Below are 22,337 nucleotides of genomic sequence, written 5' to 3'. Positions count from 1 at the left end.
TAAACAATCACATAAAACGCTTTCTAATTTCCTCATCAGTCAAAAAAGTGTGTGTAACAAATGATATTAAACCAGTGTTCCAGGTAACGGCCAGCAATGCACCATCTTTGTGTGTACAAGAGAATGAGAGGCTCAAGGGCTTGGTATTTTCTGGCAAACAAGATACGCTCAATGGGGTATTTCCGTTCAAAGAGACGCTGCATCCACGAATATAACCGCTAATACAGCCATGTTTAGTATGACACATTGGCTCGTGAAAAGAGATACTTACATTGGGAACAGCATGGGCTCCTCAAGTAGACTGAGAAGTGACACTTGCTTGACAGAGTACAAGGCGATCAGATGTGTGTTTTCAAAGACAATGGCTAGTCGTTGGCCATTTCTCTTGTCAATAGACATGTCCCGAATGACGCCTCCCACTTGTTGTGTTGCGCCAGAGTCTGTTGTTACTGTATTGGATGCTGCCGAGAATATCTGTCGGTTGATGAGGCCAGTTTTCACGATATCGCCAGACAGATGTACGGCATGAACATCGCTTTTACCACACATGGAGTAGAGCAATGTGCGACTATCGGGTAGCCAGCATGCAGCTTGAATCCATAATCCAGCAGGGTTGGTGATTTTGTGAAATGCCCAAGTTCTGGTATCCCACACACGAGAATTGGAGCCGCTTCTATATTATATCAGAGTCAGTACATTGCTTGGTGGATGCTTGTGTGGGGATGGGCAGCTTACGATCCTCCTTGGAATAACCATTCGCCGTTGGGACTCCAGCGCACAATGATGTTGCCACTGCCAAGTCTCTTTAAGGGAGTTGTTCTGTTCAGCATCAAGTCATAAATGACCAGTGTGCTGGAAACAGCTGAAACCACGGCCAAAAGATGACTTCCAGGTGTAGGATCCCAAGCTAATGAACTGATGTCTTCTTCTCCAGGATGTGACATGAATCGCATAGTAGCAGCAGGGTGATATCGAGGTTGTTGCTCAGCGCATGTCGTCTTTTCCAATGTCCAAACACACACACCATCTTTGCAGGCAATAGCCAGTGTACCAGATGCCTTTGATTTCCATTCCAGACATGTAATTTGCTTCATTTTTGGGTGCGATAAAACGAGACAAGTCCATGCATCTTCCTCCTGTTTCTTTTCGTAAATGTAGACTTGGTTGTCGTCGTGTGCAACAGCCAACGTTTCTTGGTGGGGGTGCCAAGCAATGCATTTAAAGAGGCCTGCATCCTTCTTTGCTTGGAAAATATCGTGCTGTAGAAGTGTATCGTGGGATTTGAGGAATCTGTTGTGCACATACTCGTATATATCTTTGCCGTGCTTGTAAATAGGTGTTGACTCTATGAGTGGCAGCCTACACAGATTGATAGATGAGAATCAAAGTTCGTATGTCAAATCCAGTGCTATCTCTCTCGCTCTCGATTTTACTTTTCTTCCATTTGCTTCATGAAATGGCTCTTGATATCATTGCAGCAAGACACATAAAGGTTATCTTGCGCGGGTGGTGAGCTGACAAAGTCGGCTTCAGATGGTGTCAAATTTTCAAACTGGATAGAAGGGTATAGAGGTGTCTAATTGCAACCTAACTATGAGCATGCCTGTATACATGTATCCAAACGTGAACAAAACATACATTGTTGGTCTGCAGTTCTCGCAGAGCAGGGCTATTCTCACTGTCGACATGAACTACAGAATACAGTATCAGCCATTGATATTTTGTTGATCTTTAGAGTTGCTTTTACCTAAAGATCCATTGCATTCGGCAACAGTACCAAAGTTCTCGTCTGGTGTTGTGTATAAGAAACTCATCTTTCAAAACTCAAAGGTATGTGGATATATACGCGTTGGTTGAAAAAGTGATTTGAATTAGCATCACCAAGTGCTCTTCCACTTCTCTATCACCACGCTAAGCCGCAGGATTTGTGACTACAAGCGTATGGTCTCTGATCTTTTGACATGCAAAACATGGTTCAACACAAATGCTCAAGCTGTTGCTTAGAAAAAGGGTTTCTAGCGACTATGAGTGATATTGTATTTTGAGTAAGCGTACTCGAATGCTCACAATGAGCATCTTTGATATTCATTGCTGTCATTTCAAAAAAGAGCAATGTCGACAGTAATGCCATCAAATACAGTCAAATGTCATCGTGATCAGCTCCTTTCCTGTTGCCATAGAGGCAATGCTCTCATCTTATCACAGGCAGCAGGTGCTCTACTTGATATTTGGATATATTCACCAGTCAAAAAATGATAAATAAAGCTTCTTGGTGCACACACATGGATGTTTGTCTGGAAATAAATCATATAAATAGGCTGCTTTGTGGTCCCCTATTTTTTACTCTTCGCTCTCTCTCTCTCTCTCTTTTACTTTATCAGAAAAGATGTCTATTGTACCAGAAATACCATACAACAACCTTGAAGACGATGACTCTTCTGACGACGATAACAACTGGAAGGACCCCTCGCTCGGTAATCCCAGCTACAACAACAATGCTTCTGCAGGCTCAACACTCATCGAAATTGATGCTCCTTACGACACCGCTTCCAAATACAACACACCAAGACCTGCGCAATCCTATGCTGATACGACAGTAAGTGCAGGCAGCAACCATCACAACGCAGATGATCATTGGGTCTTACCTACGCATGTCAATCCCAAAGATGTGCTGGGTACTCGTAAAGCACGTATAACTTCCATCCAACAACAGACTGGCTCATTTATCGAATACAATGAAAAGTACAATCAAGTGGATATCTGGGGTGATGCTGACGCTATTGCCAAAACCAAGCGCTATCTGGATGGCATTGTGCAAAACCTGCTTGAAAACGAGACACGCTCACAACGCAAATCAAAGAAATGGGGAAAGCCTGAACGTGAATTAACAGAAAAAGAAAGACGTCGTCAAGAGAGAAGACAGGCTAAATTGGAAGAGGAAAAGAGATATCAAGGCTTACCTGTGGTGGCCCAAAATTATCATGCAATATTTCCGTTACCTGATAAATCGCTCCCAATGCTGCGATTATCGGGTGAAAACAACTCTTACTTTAACCAAATCCGTGCCGACTGCAAAACCTACCTCTGGTACGAAGAGCAAGGAAACTTGATCCGTCTTGCTAGTGATAATGAAAATGCTCTCAAGGATGCTGCTGTGCGTGTGCGTAACTGGTACCTGCGTTCCTGCCGTAAACCAATGGGCGGCGTCTTGCGATTGTTCGAGCAACCCTCGGCACAAACTCTGCTGGAATTTCAGACTTTGCCAAAGGGATTTCTCCTGTACAAGTACCATGATCCAGAGGAGGAGAGGCAGCAACTTCAAGTGCAAAGGCTTTTGAAATCTGTGGCTACTGGTGTCATGAACAGAGTGGATCAAGATGACCTCATTGCTTTCAATGAAACCGCACAAACGGAACAGTTGTCAGACAGAGCAAGGACGTTGAATTCGAGAAATGAAAGTCTGATTGAAGAGCAACTGGCTGCCGCTTTGGAAAGCATTCGCTTGAACGACTGGGTGATTCGCATGAAGATTCGATTTGGCCAGATCTCTCTTCTCAACTACAAAGACAAGAAGGAATTTTTAACCATTGAATACGTTAGTGATCAAATGTTTCGCAAAGCTAAATTCCGTTCTGAATTGGCGCCCTGTATCAGCAAGTCTTTGCAAGGCTTGAGTGGATTATTTGAATTCTTGACAACGGATCCTGATGCTGTGGAATTCTCTGATAATCCTCGCACCTCCTTTGTGATCAATGCTCAGCAATATCCAAATGCAGCTCCTCCTCGTATACCTGGAATAAGGGGCCCTCCACGAGGCGAGATGTGGGATACAACAATGCAAATCTCCTTTACGGATAGCGGCCAAAGACGTTTATGGAGCACTGTGACAGATTGTGTGGATATGGTGGATATCAGCGCTCTGGATATCGAAAGTCATTACAGTTGGGACCTCAAGTTGCAGTATGCCCGTCGACTGCCTAACGACGATGCCAATTCCCCTCATGAAAAGTTCTCACATGGCCTTCGTGTCAGTAGCGACAACCGTCTTGTCATGATCACCTCCAACGATTACAAACCTCAATTAGTGACGCAAAAGACAAAATGGCTCTATAGCTACAAGGGATACATTATTGAAATCTGTCATGATGAAATATGGAACATGAATCGCGTGGAGCGTACAGATTATGAACTGCCTGTTGATTTGACTTTGGTGGATCCTCATCGTGCATTGTACAAGGTCTCTTTATACAAGGAAGCTTGGGTTGACAGGTTTGCTGAAAACTTGGATCTCAAAATTGGCCAAGCTCCCAGCTGGTCTTTACGCGATTTCTTGGCAAGTCCTGATGAAAATACCCGCTCTATCATGCAAATGGCAAAGAATTTGTCTCAAATCTTGAACTCTACTGTCCCTCTTTACTACGATCAAGCTTCAAGCTCGTTGGTATAAAGATAGTTTTCTTGTCACTTGTGTTGATTTTATTGAAATAAAAATAAAAAGTTTACCTTTGCTAAATTTGCAACATTGAAACATTTCTGCTATTATTATATGTTGTCATCTGTATAATGGACATCATGCAACATGATGTTATTGCTGTGCAGTAGAGAAAGTTTTGCAAATGCTATTGATGCCATTTGTGCCGTTTATACATGATGTAGGCATTAAACGTTTAGCACAGCCAAATCCGCTTAAGGGTCATTGGCTTCGTGTGTGAAAAAAAAATATATCAGTCGTGTGAGCAATGGTGTTGTAGTACTGTACTCACTATATTTGCCTAAAACAAATTATTTTGATGGTGAATTCTTTGCTTTTAAGCAGAGACTGTAACAACCACTACGACTGCTGATACGATAAAAAAAACATATAGTTTATTTCCTGTTAAATAAAGTCAGCCTTGAGTCTTGTCGGTTACTGAAAGTCTTGTTTATATTGATAGGCTTGAAGAGGTAACCATGGTCAAGTTGATGGACGAGACTTGTTGACAGCTCGCAATTTGGATTCACCTCCTCACCCTACAGTAGAAGCATGCACTTTCAGTACATCACAATCCAAGACTAGCCACAAATCAACATTCCTCTTATTTTAGTTCACCACCTTAAACACTCCATCCCTCTAAATGATATTTACAGCCGCAAACAATACATATCAGTGCCAATCTAAACACATTTAACTTTTTCAAGCATTCTGAATATAACATAAATAGCCCATAACAAGACACTTAAAATATAAATATGGTGTCAGAAGGGCTACAACTGTCTATAAAGATTAAGGTATTCTTGATGGGTGGATATGTCTGTGTTGTGCAATAACATGGACAAGCTATGATAATTGAAGTGCATCTCAGCTATCTAAATGCTGAGTTTCACCAAATGTGATAAGCGTTGTACAAGATAAATTGCTACTTTGGCATTCAGAACTTAGTATAAGTAGAATAACTCTTGTCTTCATCAATAAATCTTTAGTTTTTGCGTCTGATCTTATTCAAATAAGTCTTTTCTTATTATAATTGTAATGAAATAGCCACCCAAACGCAACTTAATTGAAAACCAAAGTTCATCAAATAGCACTCATTCAAATTCATGCTATTTGGATCTATTAACGAAAGCGCTCAAATGTACATCAAAAACCCATTTAAAAATACTAAAGTAAAGATACATGCTTATATCGCACATCGTGTGAATGAATCACTCCTGATCACAGTGTATTCAATCACACCCATGATGGTCGTAATAAGTGATGGGATCTTTATCCAAAAAGAATCAAATCAATAACAAGCATATTCAAATATGACAACTATGCCCTGCTGCCATAGTTGCACAATATCCCAGATAAAGGATTCCATACTTCAATAACAAACATCACACTTTAAACCATCAAGGTTACATTAAATCATGCTATGACGATAGCACACCCAAGCCCATCAAGGTTACTCAAATCGACCCTTATGGCCAGTGCTCTTGCATTGATTACCACTTTAAATCAAACATCAACAACATTTGCCAGATATCGCAATAGCAGCACCTATTGCTCTCTATCATCACTAATCCTACAAGCTAGATGCAAATGTATAAATACTCTTCTTTTTTTTTACTCAATTCCAGGATCTTCAGTTCATTTTATACACAAAATAAAATACAGTTGATTTCTATTGTATTTAACCTTTGCTTTATTTTTTTTGTGAAATCTATTTAAACCTGATTTCACTGCAAGTATAAGTGAGAAAAAAATAACCTTTATTATTTTTGATATTCATATTAACTATAAAAGTTACTAACAAAGTCTGTGTGCACCTGTGTCGTGTGTATAGGTATAGTTTTAGAGTAGACTTAGATAAATGTATATAAAAGAATAGAATTGAGATATAAAATGATCTTTATTGTTTTGCAAACTAAGTTGATATTTACACTAAATTAAAAAAAGTCACACACAAAGTCTGTGTGTACCTGACACCTGACAATGAAAAAAAAAGGGGGGTGCTTTCTTCTTTTATACTGACGCCGAAAGCTCACGTCTGGGCCACACTTCTTTATATAAAGACGCTGATGGTCTCACGTCTGACATTTAACTAACATTGAACCCTTATATATGGTGAGAAAATCTTAATATTGTCAAATTGTGGTTTTTTTTTAAATATATCACATTTTCATGGGTAAGAATGTAATGAATTGAAAAGTTTGAAATTGATTTGATCGACTTGACTATTCCCAATAACGGAAAATAATTTAGTTAAAATGTAATGGCAGAAGGTTCTTTAGATTATTCCGGTAATATAAGTATTGCTAGTTGCTGACTAGCCAATTCAGAGTGAATTCTTTTGGAGTTGTACTGTATAAACGTGCATCCAACTACTATCAAGGTAAGCTCTAGGCCATGGTATGGTATAGCACCACGGAGGTTTCATATATCGGATACTGGAAAATATGAACACAAAAGCGCCATCGTAGTTAATCAGAGATTAAAGGCTCTTCTTCCCAGGACATGGCGTATCTGATCAAGTGATTTCTTGTTTGCTATTTGGCTATGGATTGCGTGATATGTTGTTTCAAGGCAACACTTGTTGGTATCATTGGCCTTGAGGGGGTTATACCGTAGTCAAACGAAGGTGAATGGCCATGACAATCAAGCATTTAATCCAACTTTTGTTAGCATTAATTTATATAAGGATTTTATCATAGGGAGGCGAAGGTGCAATACCAAAATAGTATTCAAGCATCTAGCCCAATACTTGATAACAGCGATTTTAAAGGTGGTTTTACCGTAGCGAAGCCAAAATGTAAAGTTTTAGTGTTTAAATAGCATATTCGCTTTCTCATTTCCATTACCATTAGCAGGCTTACCGACAACATAATAACGCATCAAAATTTACATGAGTTAGTCTCACCGAAATTGTGGAATACTGATGAATTCGTAATAATAAGTCGATGATAATAATCAGTTGTCAACTGTATCTAAAACGAAAGCAAAGAGCTTCTTTATTACAGCGCATCTAGCTTGCTTAAATATGGTAGATCCCTGGTCAATGACTACTACGTTGAGATGGTATATAAATAGCAGGCCACTGGGGCCTTATGGATTGTTGGTATAGCTTGTTGCGAGGCCACCTAAGTCGATATGTTTCATGTAGTGTAGGTGTATCTCGATATCTTGATATTGGGGAGATTGAATGTATTGTAGTTTCTGAGGCACCTGTGCACACACAATTGACTGGACTTGTAAACATAGATGTGATGTGATACGATAAACATCATCTATGCTGCTACACTGTAAAAGGTGGCTTGAGGAGAAAGTGAATGTAGCCTAAGATGCATGCTTGTATGCAACAAATACATCCACTATGATCTGCATTCCGATAGTTCATCCAGTTACCAGATTTAGATATAAGCTGTATGTACACTGGATTAGATGTACGATACAGATTTATACTATAAGAAGATATGGACTTCAGATACGCTAGTACTATAAAATTCATACTATATAAGATATAGGCTATAGATGGCACCACGGACATGGATGGCGCTATAGACTTATACTTGTATTCCGACATTGACTACGGATGTTTACCATATCTGGATAAGCACCAAGGTTAATGCAATATGAGCTTGTTGCTTCAGATGTGCACTTCATGATCCACGCTATAAGACACATGCTTATATCCGTGATACTAGCTACAGATACTTTATGTACTACAGACTTGTACTATATATGAGACATGCTATAGACATGCATACGATATGTTATAGACATGCCATATATCCAGATACATGTTAAAGATGTATGCTTAGCGATATACACTCTGATATGTACTATTAATATAGACTAAGGAGACTGTACCTATCGGATACATGCTACTAGATCGATATTAATTATCCTTATAGAAAGGATAAATCAGAGTACTTTGGATGAGAGTCTAATTATTCATTTAGACAGAGCTAAATCATGATTAGCTTGCTGGAGTTGTCTTTTAGCATGATTAGACATTAGTTGATCTGAGTTGACTTATTTTTTAATCTAATTAATAGAACTTTTATCCATTGTTGTAGTATATAAGAAGGATCATCTACCTGGCCAGTAGAGATACTTCAGTTTACTTGACATCTGTCAGTTTGATAATAAAACATACCTTTATCAAGTTGACATTACTGTTTTTTTTATTTTTTTTTCTGTGAATTTTAGTCTATCAAGCCTCAAATTCCACAGCTCCAACGTGGTCTTTCGTTCTCAAAGATAAAGAATTTGTATCCAGGAGTGGGTAACTCTACCCTTACAAGGCTCAGAAAACTATATTGCCCTGACCCAGCTAGACCTCTTGGCGGAAGACCGAAAAAACTTGTTGTTAAAACTATGTCCCTAATGTCAAGAGAACTTCGATCAGGTACTTTAGATAGTCCCGGAGCAGCGCAAGAAAGTTTAAGATTGATGGGTCAAGATATGTCAATTGGTGGCATCCGCAAGTCATTGAAAAGAAATGGTCTTAAATCTCGAATAAAAGCAAAGATAAATTTTGTTAGCAAGATAAACAAGCGGCTTCGATTGGCGTGGGCTAAAAAGCATTGGCATCTTACTATTGCTGATTGGCGTCGTTGGGTGTTTTCGGATGAAACAAGAATAAACCTTTGAGGCTCAGATGGTAATTCTTTTTACTGAACGAATGTTGGCCGAATCATGCAGTCGTATCAAGTCAAGTCTCAGTTGCAGGGAAATGACGGTGGGGTCATGTTCTGGAGTTGTATAACAGCGGAGGGGCCTGGCTATGGTACTACCATTATTGAAGACGCAATAAACTCGGGCTTGTATGTCGATATTTTGAAGACACCATTGAACGACACTCTTGAGCACTTTGGGAAGACACCATCTGATGTACGATTTCAACAAGACAGAGCAACACCGCATACATCGGGCATTACTAAACAATGGTTCACCGACAATGGGTTTAACCTAGACGAAATTATGGATTGGCTACCCCAAAGTCCCAATCTTAATCCCATTGAACATGTCTGGCATCTCCTAAAGCTTCGTCTTAATATCCCACTAGGCCCTCTACAAAAGAAGAATTAGAGCGGCGTATTAACATTCAGTGGTACAAAATAACAGAAAAACAGTGCCAGAAATATATTGATAGTATGCCTGTCCGAATCAAGGCTGTCATCAAGAGCGAAGGTGGTTCAACTCACTGTTAATGATTTTATAATAAAATGTACATTTTTCTATATTTATTTTTTAACCAATAAAATCATTGGATTTTAGTTTTTGAAAAAGTTATAATTATGTATAGATAGCACTACTTTCTCTCATTCAAACGATATATATTTCGACTTTGTATACAAAGAAATGACCAAAAACTTGTGCAAAAAGACAAAATTTTAAAAGAACGGGACAGTTTTTCCCCCTACAGTATATACCACCCTACTCTCTATACTCCCTAGGTCTACCTACACCCTATGCATCCTGTATCTACCATCACCTATACACCCTATCCCTACCTGCGCCCTATACCCCAACGGCCTATCTATTATCCGGATTACACCCTGACTTTTATACACCCTTTTTATCCTACACCTTTGAAAAGTGATGTATAAGCGAAAGAGCCCCTCACTAGTCCTGAAGATGGCGTGATCTTTTTTTTTGTATTAAAGTGGAAGATGGCGTGATCAAAAACTTATAAAAAGTGATGAATACGCGAGAACGGGGGAAAGAGTCTTGCTGAATTTAAATTTTTTTCAAAAACGTTCCAATCTGCAATAAAAAAAACTACACCTTCCTTTCGTCTAAATTGTTTTTAGGGCCTTTCAAAACCCGAGAACAGCAATATTAACGCGATAAAACAAATAATAACAACAGAAGTAAATAAAGTGAAAACCCCAACAAATTCAAGCAGTAAAACACCCACTCCTCCACCCAAGCCAGTCTCTACAACCGCTAAGAGTTGCCTTACAACACCCACCATCCCGTCTGCCTCCACTAAACGTCGACTCTCCACGTTAGCTAGAAAAACACTTACCCCTCTTCCCTCATCTGTTAGTCTTCGTTCCAAGTTTACAGCTACAGCCCGACTCACCCGTTCCATCACCAAAGCCATGGCCGAGAATACCCTACCTCCTGCTGCTAACGCTATTCCTCCAGTAGCCGTGCCCAACATAGCTTCAACCACGACGATCCCTACTCAACCTTCCCCTCTTTCACTAAGTGACCTCAACATTCACTCCGTGCCCAATCTTCCTGACTATCTCAAGGACATTTACGCCCGCCTCAATAGTCAAGCATCCCAAATCTTTGAGATGCAAGCTCTCATCCAGGAGAACATGGCCCTTCGTTCCTCCTTGGATCACACCAAAAAAACAATTAGAGGATGCTCAGCAACGGATCCGTCAACTTGATTCACAGCAAGCTCCGCAGACCTTCCCTGCCCCTGAATCGACTGCTGCCTCACCTCCTTCAACTACTGTGGCCCAACCTTCTTTTGCCGACGTCGCCAAGAAACAAGCGGACCCTTCTGCCGTCAAATGTCCCAAAGCTAAAACCATACCTCGAAAGAGGCTTCAACCTCTCAACCTTAATGTTAACGATGCCGATCTTGCTGCTGCTCGTCAATTTTCGGTCGTTTCACTCAACCATGGTTACCGATTTGTCTACATTCCCAACCGTAGCTCTTCGCCCATTAGCCAAATGAGGGATAACTTCCATGCTATGGGCATCCACAACAAGCGGATCTTGGATATCCATTTCCCCGACCGTCATGTTTGTGGCTTTCTCGTCCACATAGACTACATCCCATCCTTGGAAGCCCAATTGACCAAGTACGAGTTGGCACCTATCCAATTCGACCCCATGGATACTATCACGTTGCGTGACCCCAAGTATACTGACTCTGACCCTGCTTTCCTGGCTGCCGAATGTCGCCGCCTTTTTCTTGCTCGATTGAAGGTCATCATCGGGCGTTTGAAGGATCCGCACCACCAGCTGGCAGTGGCCCGCTTCTTCTGCTTCAAGCAACACTTCATTCCTGAAGACGAGTATGATCAACTAGCTAAGTCCATCAAACCAGCTTATGTTCCAGCCTACAAGCGTCAACAAACCAATACTACACCCACCGCCGCTGAACAAGACCTCACCATGAGCGAGGCAAACACCACTATCCGAGCTGACGAGACTTCAGCCCCCGTGACCTAATTAGTAACTATATGAATCCCCACCCTTATGCCTTCTCTATGACACACTATGCTACTAACCCACCTATGACAGATTATAGATCAACTATTAAGATAGGCTCACTCAATTGTCGAAGTGTTAGTAAGCTCTTCAACCCAACCACCAGTTCCGAATTTGTACGATTCCTTCGCAATCCTGAAGTGAAATATGACATTCTATGCTTTCAAGAAACCCATGCTACCGAATCAGTCTGTGAACGACTGAATATGCAATTTCAAACCAACACCAGCATCTGGACATCCCACTGTGGTATTGTCTCCCTCAACCCAAAAATCGTCATCCAACCGCTCAACGTTACCCTTGATGACCGGATTATAGTGTGTCAGGTAACACACTGTAATGCACTCTTTTCACCCATCACACTCGTTAATATTTATGCTCCTGCCACGGCGTCGTCCAGAGCCCACTTTTATTCACAACTGCTTACCATTCCACTCTTTCACCCCGATACCTGGGCTCTGGACACCTTTCCCATCACCATTGACATCCAACCACCTCCAATATCTACCGAGGAACCATCCACAATTGCAGTGGATCGTGAATCTCTGATTATACTAGGGGACTTTAATTATCATGCTACCTCTTATGCCATTGACAATACCAACTATACTACTGATTCTTTCTCTCCCCCTATACAGTCAGATCAACCCCACCACCACTCTGCCATGCTGGCTCAACATCGCTGGCATGACTTACTCAGCAATCACCTCATCGAATTACCCACTCAAAACATGATGGGCCACTTTTACCAACATTCCGTCGCGGGACCTCACGGTCGACCATCGATTATGTCTACTGCTCACCAACGCTATTTCAACAACTACACTCGTCCTCCATTGATTTTATGTGCTCCCAATGGACTGATCATGCCATCCTCAATACCACCTTTCAATTCTCCTCCTCTCAACAGGGTACTGGACTTTGGCGAGCTAATCCCCAGCTAGCAAAGAACGAGCACTTCGTCACCGAAATCCGCCAGGCGTTAGATCAGTTCTTCCAGGAACTAGGCACTTCCCCTCAAGCACAATGGGATGCACTCAAGGCCGTAGTGAAAACCATTGCCCGTCGCATTGGTCGCCGCCACAGCTCTTGGCGCAACCGACAGCTCAAACGGTTTCAAAGGAAACGCAACCAGTTGTTCAAACGATATCAGAATCAACCAACCATTCTCCGAGAACGATCAGCGATCTGCAACAGGAGATCTCCATCCAACAAAGCATTCGTGCGGGTAAAATGTGGCGTGAACAGGGTGAAACGTCTGCCGGATACCTCAAACGCACAATCGCCACTAGACAAATTCAACGCACCATGTTAGCTCTCCAACATCCAGACACCCACTCCATCTGCGATAAGGCAGAGACTATGCAGGATGCTGCAGTATGTTTTTATCGTAAGCTATATACTACTGACCCCATAGATTATACCAGCATCTCTGAATTCTGCAACACCATCCCTGCCTCAGCACAGATCCCAGTAAACAGCCAACCCACCTTGGAGACGCCATTTACCATCGACGAGATTATGACTGGTGTACAGCGGTCGCCCAACCATAGCAGCCCAGGTACAGATGGCCTACCCTATGAAATCCTAGCGGTGCTATTATCCCACCAACAAACAGCCCAACTTGCCCATGCCGTCTTCAAGGAGGCTCTTACCCTCGGTATCTTTCCCAACAGCTGGCTCACTACTTGCATGTGCCTGCTCCCTAAAAAGGGCGATCTCACAGACCTGAGGAATTTTCGTCCCATCTCGTTAATCAACTGCGATGCCAAAATCTTCACACGCCTGCTCCACCAGCATCTGATGCCACATATGCAACAATTAATCAGCCCCCAACAACTTGGATTCATGCCGAACCGCTTCATTGGCGAGCACGGCTTCGAATTACAGACCACCAAACTTCTAGCTACTACCAACCATTCATCCACCATTGCTCTTCTTTTGGATCAAGAAAAAGCATATGATCGTATTCATCCCGAATATCTTCAACACATTATGCTCCAATTTGGTATTCCACAATCTTTAACACACTGTATCATCTCACTTTTCTTCTCCACTAACATTCAGATCAACATTAATGGCCACATCACCAAGGTACCTCTTTCTCAAGAAAGAGGCCTTCGCCAAGGTGATCCACTCAGTCCCCTCCTTTTCAACATTGCTTTTGACCCTTTCCTCCGCTCCATTCAACAGAACCCTACTTTTGAGGGTTTCCATGTACAACAAGAAGCCCCACCACATCCATCACCTACTGCCGGCGTGGACGATCTAACCGAAAGCCTTGCCAACTCATCCCCTCCGCCAGCCTCCCCTCGCAACACTCCGCCAGTCTCTCCCACCCGTTGCAATCCAATTAAGTACAAAATTCTAGCCTATGCAGATGACACATTAGTCTATTTGAAGAACTTTTCGGATTTTCTTCTTCTGCAGGACTCTATCAATACATACATGAAAGCATCGAATGCACTACTAGACACTACGGCGAAAACCTTGGTGCAAATACATCAAGTTTAGAGCAAAAGCACCAAGACTTAGATCATTTGCACCAAAATTGGGGTTTTGAAGGTGCATTGGATTTTTTTTCAATAAAGAATTATCAGTGGTATCACAAAAAATGGAGGTACATCAAATGCTTAACCATTTGAGGAAGTAAGGACAAAATATATTACACAAAAACACATTTTTTTGAGTATATAAAACTTTGAAATAAAGATTGCAGCACGTATAGTTTGTTATAGCCTAACGAAGGTTTCAAAATCTATCTATAAACATATGTAAAAAGAAGCAAATTAGGCATATTTTTCGAGTAAATGTCAATTTATGAATTCCCAAAGGGTCATCGGGTGCTCAAGAATAATAATACGATTGCCCAATGTTTCCTCTTCTTATACATCTAGTTTGTTATATACGTTTCCGGAACAAATCTAAAGAGAATGGCCTCTAAACACTTTATCTCGCAGTTGAAAATTGATTGTTGCACATGCGGTGTTCAGGATAGTTTTTTTTGTGTTTATCAAGGTGTCTAGTTCTTATATAGCTTTTTTGTTCTGCATGTTTAGGCAGGAAATTAAGCACAATATCAATATCTAAAGTTTTTCTCGGTTTTTTCGTAATACCTTCCTATGTGTACAATTGAACGGCAGATCTATCACTATTCTATCAAAACTAAGAGAGATCAAGTAAACATTCATTGAAGAATACCGTATAAACCATGAAGGAAAGGGGAAAACTGAAATTTATCAGAATCATATTTGCGTTGGATCTTGAAAGTCTTTTGTATTTAAAATACCGCTTCAAAGTAGGAGCTAGCAGCGTATTCAGCGCTAAAAGCAGTAGGAAACACCTATTTGATGCTAAAAGTGGTAAAAATCATCTTAGAGATACGGGAGAAACAGTTCAATAGAACCTTTCCGGTTTACAAGAGCAAAAAGATTGTTGTGGGCGGAATTTTAACCATCGTGGCCCTTGTGTTTCGTTGATATTTGCAAAAAATCAGTGTTCAAAGCCTTAAGTAATAGTAGGACGAGGGGAAAACAGAAGGAAGAATTCAATAAAGAATGGAAGGTGAGGGAGACGGCAAAAAAGAAGACATTTGTCGGAATCTGTTTTGTATACACGCTTAGGTTTTAATAGCAAGGGTGAGACATAAAAGCATTGGCAATTGAATGAAGGAAAAATAGGAATTTCATACAATTTTAAGATGCCATTGTCTGGTAACAGTGCTATTCGCACTAGTGTTTTACTCAAGTTAAGGTTGGGGCACCTACTCCGCAATTAATGGTGCTTTTCGGCACATACTAAAGGAACTGAGCGTTGTGTAGTGAGATGAATGGGATGTCTTTGATGTCAGAAGCTAAAAGGGAAGAAGCGAAGAAGAGGAGAACGACATCATGAAGCTGAATGTCTGTTAACTTGTTGGGGGTAATAATACGATGATAAAATCTATATTTATCTTTATTATTGAGGTAGCACAAATGAGTTTTTTCCAGGTTTATAAGTCTCTATCGAGGCCCGGAAAACCTTTTCCTTCGTTATCACTTTATATCTCTTGTCATTCTCGCTAAAACGCATCAGACCAACTTGGCAAATGACCTGCTCAAATGTGCACACCAGATATGCGGATGAATCCTGGTCATCATCCAGCTCCACTATGGGCATCGTCTTGTCTTTGTCGTCAACAGCATGAGTCTTTCCTAATCGAATAAGCAAGAACAACTCATCGCCAATCCCCTCAATTTCGAGCTTGAACATGAAAATAACAGCCCCTACATAGAAAGCTTTGACCTTGCGACGAGAGTTACTGTAGGAAATTCAGACGTCAATGTGGGTTTTGATGAGTAACGATAAAGGCAATAATGAACCTGTGAATTGGCATACCTCAAGTGTTCTGCCCATACCATGATGTAGTGGCTTCCTCTAGAATTAGCACCGGTGAGATCGCGATAGTATTCTGAACGATAAGTGCAGTTGTAAGCCCAGGCACTTCCAGAGACGACAATATCCAGTTGATCATTGATATGGACATTCTGCAGAGCATTAGTTGAGTATTGCCGGTCGTAGTAGGACTGTATAGCCTTGACAAAAAGAGGTGTGTTGACGTTGATGGAGGTTGGGATACTTGAAACCGTTGTGTGGATGACTGGATACCAGAGCTGACTTCCGTTGCCATTGTCATTCTTTAGATTTACGAAGGTAGTTGGATCGTATCGTCGAGGCACTAAGAGATTGATTCGAGCATCCAGATCATTCAGTTTGTCTTCACCATCGCCTGTACCATCACCAGTTGTAGATGCCTTGATGGCTCGCATAATTGCCAAACGATCAATGATGTTTCCGGCATTTATACCAACATTTGTGCGAGCACTTATCAAGCGTTTGTACCTGCCGATGGATCTTTCGATAGATCGACTGGAAGTCGAAGCCGGTAAACCTTGCGCTTTGATCATGTAAGTCAAGTGTCCTAAATAATGGGCGTTTGGTCGAAAGGTCTTGATAGGAAGGCGTTTGGTTTTGATTTCAGTGATCAGCAGTTTGTGCCAATCGTTAACCTTACTGTGCAGAGATAGAAAGAAGTAAGTTTTTAGTCTGTGGATAAAACGGGTTTTGTTATTCAAGATGCCAATACTTACGCTTCTATGAATTGTAAGTCTGAAGCATGCAATTCATTCTTCTGCAATACCAAAGCTGCCACTTTAACGATACCCAGAAGAGGTTTTCTGATTGAGTCAGGATAGTGTGGTGCTATCAGGGCTGGAACAATGAAAATCATGAACTCTTCATAGTCAACTGCTCGGTAGTTGGTAACTCCTCCTGGTGCAAAAATGTCGTTGAATGGTGCATTGAAGGTAGTTGGAATGGTCTTCTTTGACTGAGCCACATACTGACCGATCTTTGCCAGAACTTTGGGATCTAAATCAAAGGTGTAAGGCCAGGCACTTGCTTTATCAAGCTTTGCTTCTTTCAGTTCTTCGATAGAGGGCTTGTATCGGTTATCAAACTTGGATGGATGCAATGGAGAAGACAAGAGCTCGTACAAATGCTTAGCTAATCCAATGCTCAGTAGGTGAAGTGTGTCGAGACCGTAGAACGATGGGTTGGCAGGAAAAGACTTGAGAGTGGTAAATATGGATGGTCCTTTGATGTTCTATAGAAGAGATGATGGTTGGTACAAGAACTATACATGATTGTTTAATGAAATCGCTTCACTTACAAACACATGTTTTACGCCAACAGGCAGTGGTGCTTTCAGTTGTTCGAGAGTTCTGTATTGGAAATTTCTGATTGTGCGAGTAAAGCATTGGCCTCCTTGTGTGTCTATGAGGCACTTCATACAGCCAAACTGACTGGAGACTCCTCCATGCAACATCAAATGTGATACTTCTACAAGATCGCCTGTCGCCATTGCCAAATGAACGCTTACTCGGGCAACTTCACCACCATTCACTCGAACCAGCATGCCATGTTCACTAAGATCACGAATTTCGTCCACAAAAATAGCCAAGTAGCTTTCAAGATCCACTGGCGCCTTCTTGCCGGGTGCAATCATTGTCTGAACGGTCCAGTCATCCAAGTATCTGTGGGTTGGTAGACATAAATGCAATATCGTTGGTGGTTAGAATCCGGTACTAATTGGATATTATACCCATACAAATAGAGATAACTCACCTGAGGTGTGGAGGGGCTGACAAAATTACAACGTGGAATAGCGTTAAGGTATCGCCAGCAAAAGAGTTGCTTTGGGGTTTGAAGCCGTCGACATACAAGGCAAGCAGAATAGGTTCCTCATCTACGTTGGTGCCATGTCTTTTCCGTCTTTGTTGAAAGTTAATGTACTCTTGACCGTCAAAGTAGTCTCGGTAAAAATGTGGATCATGTTGGTAGTTACGTCGATACGACATGAGCTCATCTCGTTTGGACTTGTCACTCAAGACTCTTGCTAGCTGATCACCGATGCTCAAGACCTTCATATTTTGTGCTTCGCTTTTGGGAGTTCCACAGTGATTGCACACTCCTTGGACTGATGTATCGTTCTTGGGATAAACTTTGCAGCCTTGAGGACAGACCTTGTAGATGAATGCTTGTACGCCAGTCTTCTTTCTCATGCGCGCCTCTAGAGTATCGAACTGAATCAGCTTTGGAAACACAATGCCTTTGTGCATTAAAGGGAGATGTCAATATGGTGAGTGCGTTTGAAGATACAATACATAGTGGTATTCATATGCTTACCTCTTTCAATGCCACCTCCTGCCTCTGCTATATTCTTAATGATTGTATTGGTAAAGTATATACTTTCACGACTCATTTCTCTCGATGCTGGATACTTGTCGAATATGTCACGGAGCTTCAATGAAAGCAATTCACTTTCATTAAAATCAGTGGCGTAAGAGAGGGTGTCAAGATCATATACATGTCGAAGGCCTTCCTTTTGTTCAAGAGTGAAGCTACTGTAGTATGAAAAGGACTCAATTGATGGCACTTAGATAGGAGTTAGAACGGTACGTCATGCATTGCTTATAGTTCACACAACTCACGTTCTATTCTTTGCTCTGCAGCATGCTGCTGTAATGACTGATTTCCTTGATTACTTGTGGTAGCCGTTGGAGTATCGTCTTGTGAATGCATGCTTGCCTGGGATTGTTCTTGACTATTCGATAAGGGAGTGTCTTCTGTTCTTGCTTTCTTGGGCTCGCAAAAAGTCGAGTTTGCATAGTGGGTCCTCAACGCTCTAGCAGAATTGTAAGGCATGTGGCACTTTTCGCAGTTTCCTGAAACTCGTCGTGCAGGCATTTTGAGAGGATAAGGTGATGTACAAATGAATGACAACAAGACCAAAGTGATGTGTAGTGAAGCTTAAATAGTAGTTTGATCGTCTCTGTGGTACATAGTAGCACCTATGACTAATAGTGATTTTTGACTCTTCAAGTTGCACAAAGGTGTCGGTTGTGTCTCAATGTTTGGATGTTTTGCTACTGTGAGTTTAAAGATGATTGACAGTTGACATTACACGAACTTACAGTCGCGTTATTACAGAGGGTGCTCACTTTGAACTGACTTAATGACTCATGAAGACTCTATCAAGTCCAAGTAATAAAGACAAGTAGTGAGTCATTAAGAAACTTGGAATGGCAAAGATAGAATTCAAGAGCAGGATGGAACGTATAAAAGGGCAACATGTGTCTTGGTTTTCAGGAAAGTATCAACTATTATTTATAAGTTAAATTTATTATTTTTGCACTAAAATGGACAATAACTACAGAACCATTCGCACCCAAGTTTCTCCCCTCGATGCTATCAAGACAGAGATGCTGGAGCTCAAGGCTTTTGTTGGTGAACTCAAGGAAGAGTCTAAGCTTAATCGTGATCTTTTATTGGAACTCATCAAGCAGTTGTCTCCTACCTTTCCTCCCGTTCAGCCCATGAATGATGGTGTTTTTGGCAATAAAACTGATGTCGGAAGAGTGATTGCTACAGGTAAACACTGATGTGCATTGAATTGAAATAGACATTGACATTGTTATTTCTTATTTTAGCGCGTAACTTGGCTCCTGCTCCTGTAGGAAACCCTAATTTGCGTGGCCCTCGTGATATAAATCCAGTTGTCCCTGAGATTTTGGAGTACTGGATCAACTCTGGCAAGGTTAACTCCCAAGGAAATGCCATTTACCCTGATGCCAGAACTCGTTTGCTTGGCCTCATTAACTTTAGTATGAAGTCAAGTGGGGACGTCAATGAAAGGGGTTACGCTTTCAATCATCCGATTGTCGTTGCTCAATACAAAGCCCTTCGCAAGATGTGTCTAGTTTATCACCAACGTCTTCTTGATGAATACTATTATGTCAACGATTTGGCCGTAGATGACAAGGTCGTTCCAGCTTGGAGTCGTGTGGATGAGGCATTAATCCTGAAGCATGCTCTGTATTTTGAAGCACATGCGCAGAAGTATGGGTTCATCTTGCATCGTTGTACCAACAGCTGGGGTGCCACTGCTCTGTTGGCTTCTGTCCACAAGACTCGCCGCCGTTCTGCAACAAGAGCTATTGGTAGTACTTCTGACAGTAGCTCTTTTGATGGTTTCTCGTCTTCTTTTTCTCTTTCTGGTAATGGAGCTACTGGCAATTGTCCTGGTGGTGATGATGGCCCAGATGAGGGTGAAGATGACGATGATAATGAAGATTTCCGCAACTCTACTGCTGGTCGCTTAGCTGCATCAAGAAGCGTAAACGCAACCCCAATGGTTCCAAGAGACCCTAGTGAATCTTACCTAGACTATAGCTGGAGTTCCTGTTCCTCTGCAGATTTGATGAGGTTAGAATAGAAATAATACGTCATGCGAGTTCTTTGAATAAAGTATTAATTATCATTGCACATCTGTCTGTAGCACTGTAAAGCGCTTCGTTGAATATTACAAGTATCGCTTTGGACCTGCGCTTGATATTGAAAATAATCCAAGCTATCATTTCATGTACTACGCACGAGCTTGTGATTATGAAAGAGTGCTAACGAAGCGTTTGAATGATGCCAGTCTGGAAGGAAAAAGCAAAGTCAGTTATACAATGATGCAGTGTGTCTATTCTTCTCTTATAGTAGCAATGTGCTTTACAATGGAGGGGGAACACGTTGATGACTTTCAAAAGCTTTCGGATCGTTGGATAACGTATGTTTGGGGGGAGTGGGCTTTGAATGATGATGCTGATGACTATTACTACTCTGATGGTTATGACATGCTGTAATAAAACTTTAAATTTTGTCTATAAAAAGAGTATTTTTTCGTGAATTATTTTAAATCCTTTTTCTTTTCTTTTCTTTCCGTAATTTCAATTCATTTTCTGGTACAAAGTAAGTAATTTATCTGACCAAATGTTTCTGTTGGTGGCTTTCTTATTAAAAACATATTATCGGCAGCATACGCCAGATGATAACGCAGTAGGTTCTCCTCGAATGTGGCTGTTGCCTATTAGTATCACACCGTTTTAATCATCTCTGTGGGAATAACGGTAGGTAAGGAACATCATCTGAGAAGTATGGCAGTGACTAAACATTGAATATAGAATAGAACATCCTCCCCTGGTGCTGCTGCTGGAAGATCTTCGCTAATCAGCATATACTAAAGTATATTTGTAAGTTGTCAATCACTCTGTGCATCTTACATCGTGCCGTACCATCGTTGCTCACATTTCCTATCATCTCTTATAGTTTCTCATGACCGCCTCCTATCCTGTTGTTGTTGTTCTGCTTGTGTGTCAAGTTTACGATGATGGTACGTGGCAAATGTGGTATGCTGTTAAATATTTTTCAGGATTGAACTCTATGACTAACATTAGTTTTGCATTTAGATACTCGTGTGGTGGGTGCCAATCAACTCTAATCTGGCTGCTTATCTCCATGTCGATCCTCATCTCTGTTACTCTTGTATGGAACTCTTCGTAATGGGTAAACATGTATAGCTACTGCCGCTTTATCTTTAATACAATCAGGAGGCTCTTGAATGACAGGGTAGCTAGCTAACTGCTGTATAACGAGTCAAAAGAATTGCCTACCCAAAGGAGCAACGTCCCATTACCATGTGTATAGCACGCTGCATGTATTTGAAAGCAATGATTCTATATTCTGCTGTATTTCCATCAATAAAAGAAAATTTTATCCATCAATAATCCTGCTTTCCATATCATTCTATCCAATAATCGCACGATTGCTGCCCCAACAATTGCCCCAAGAGTAATATATAGCGCATTCTATTAATGAAGATCCACCAACCATATCATTCCAATGTCATAATCCCCATGAGCAACTATTGGTCTTTTAACTGAACAACGTTGCACGGTATAGGATTCAACTGTTGTGTAATGCAGTAAATATCATCGGCTATACAACAGTTTCTATTTTCAATAAGGTTTACTTTTGTGCTGCAATGTTGATGGAATATTTTCAATTTGTACCACTTAGCGCATTGACGCCAAATTTAGAGTGTTTTAATTTTGAAGCCTGTACCGAAAGCACCAACTTTTCCAAATACTTTGGCTGTAAAAAAGCACCAACAAAAACACCTATTTTAGAGCATTTCCGCTAAGTTTTTCGCGGTAGTGAGATTACAGGAAAACTATAGCCATTTCGCTCTCTGGACACCCACAACCAG

The 22,337-nt window shown here is 41.1% G+C and overlaps 8 protein-coding genes across 8 annotated transcripts; 6 read left to right on the top strand and 2 right to left on the bottom strand.

Moving 5' to 3' along the window:
* Positions 1-7: 7 nt before the first annotated feature.
* On the bottom strand, positions 8-1,814 carry ATC70_000092 (uncharacterized protein; the record flags this gene model as incomplete). Its single annotated transcript, XM_064819514.1, has 6 exons — positions 8-218; positions 272-673; positions 736-1,359; positions 1,434-1,576; positions 1,639-1,691; positions 1,748-1,814. The coding sequence occupies 6 exons, from the start codon at positions 1,812-1,814 to the stop codon at positions 8-10; spliced, it is 1,500 nt and encodes a 499-aa protein (XP_064679721.1).
* Positions 1,815-2,386: 572 nt separating this feature from the next.
* On the top strand, positions 2,387-4,447 carry ATC70_000091 (uncharacterized protein; the record flags this gene model as incomplete). Its single annotated transcript, XM_064819513.1, has 1 exon — positions 2,387-4,447. The coding sequence occupies one exon, from the start codon at positions 2,387-2,389 to the stop codon at positions 4,445-4,447; it is 2,061 nt and encodes a 686-aa protein (XP_064679720.1).
* Positions 4,448-9,160: 4,713 nt separating this feature from the next.
* ATC70_000090 (uncharacterized protein) lies at positions 9,161-9,553 on the top strand (the record flags this gene model as incomplete). The annotated part of the gene is made up of 1 exon (XM_064819512.1): positions 9,161-9,553. One exon carries the CDS (start codon positions 9,161-9,163, stop codon positions 9,551-9,553), a length of 393 nt encoding a protein of 130 aa, XP_064679719.1.
* A 1,019-nt stretch (positions 9,554-10,572) lies between these two features.
* On the top strand, positions 10,573-11,665 carry ATC70_000089 (uncharacterized protein; the record flags this gene model as incomplete). Its single annotated transcript, XM_064819511.1, has 2 exons — positions 10,573-10,750; positions 10,842-11,665. 2 exons carry the CDS (start codon positions 10,573-10,575, stop codon positions 11,663-11,665), a joined length of 1,002 nt encoding a protein of 333 aa, XP_064679718.1.
* Positions 11,666-11,730: 65 nt separating this feature from the next.
* On the top strand, positions 11,731-12,648 carry ATC70_000088 (uncharacterized protein; the record flags this gene model as incomplete). The annotated part of the gene is made up of 1 exon (XM_064819510.1): positions 11,731-12,648. The coding sequence occupies one exon, from the start codon at positions 11,731-11,733 to the stop codon at positions 12,646-12,648; it is 918 nt and encodes a 305-aa protein (XP_064679717.1).
* Positions 12,649-12,730: 82 nt separating this feature from the next.
* On the top strand, positions 12,731-14,218 carry ATC70_000087 (uncharacterized protein; the record flags this gene model as incomplete). Its single annotated transcript, XM_064819509.1, has 1 exon — positions 12,731-14,218. The coding sequence occupies one exon, from the start codon at positions 12,731-12,733 to the stop codon at positions 14,216-14,218; it is 1,488 nt and encodes a 495-aa protein (XP_064679716.1).
* Positions 14,219-15,661: 1,443 nt separating this feature from the next.
* On the bottom strand, positions 15,662-18,991 carry ATC70_000086 (uncharacterized protein; the record flags this gene model as incomplete). The annotated part of the gene is made up of 7 exons (XM_064819508.1): positions 15,662-16,004; positions 16,082-16,756; positions 16,834-17,348; positions 17,415-17,778; positions 17,870-18,353; positions 18,431-18,679; positions 18,736-18,991. 7 exons carry the CDS (start codon positions 18,989-18,991, stop codon positions 15,662-15,664), a joined length of 2,886 nt encoding a protein of 961 aa, XP_064679715.1.
* Positions 18,992-19,443: 452 nt separating this feature from the next.
* Positions 19,444-21,312, top strand: ATC70_000085 (uncharacterized protein; the record flags this gene model as incomplete). Its single annotated transcript, XM_064819507.1, has 5 exons — positions 19,444-19,675; positions 19,735-20,509; positions 20,583-20,745; positions 21,163-21,198; positions 21,253-21,312. 5 exons carry the CDS (start codon positions 19,444-19,446, stop codon positions 21,310-21,312), a joined length of 1,266 nt encoding a protein of 421 aa, XP_064679714.1.
* Positions 21,313-22,337: the final 1,025 nt, after the last annotated feature.

The sequence above is a fragment of the Mucor velutinosus genome (assembly GCF_035048745.1).
Source record: "Mucor velutinosus strain NIH1002 chromosome Unknown tig00000034, whole genome shotgun sequence".
In the NCBI taxonomy this organism is placed as follows: Eukaryota; Fungi; Mucoromycota; class Mucoromycetes; order Mucorales; family Mucoraceae; genus Mucor; species Mucor velutinosus.
The sequence above is the reverse complement of the archived record's forward strand: the minus strand, read 5'-3'. Positions and strand labels throughout refer to the sequence as shown.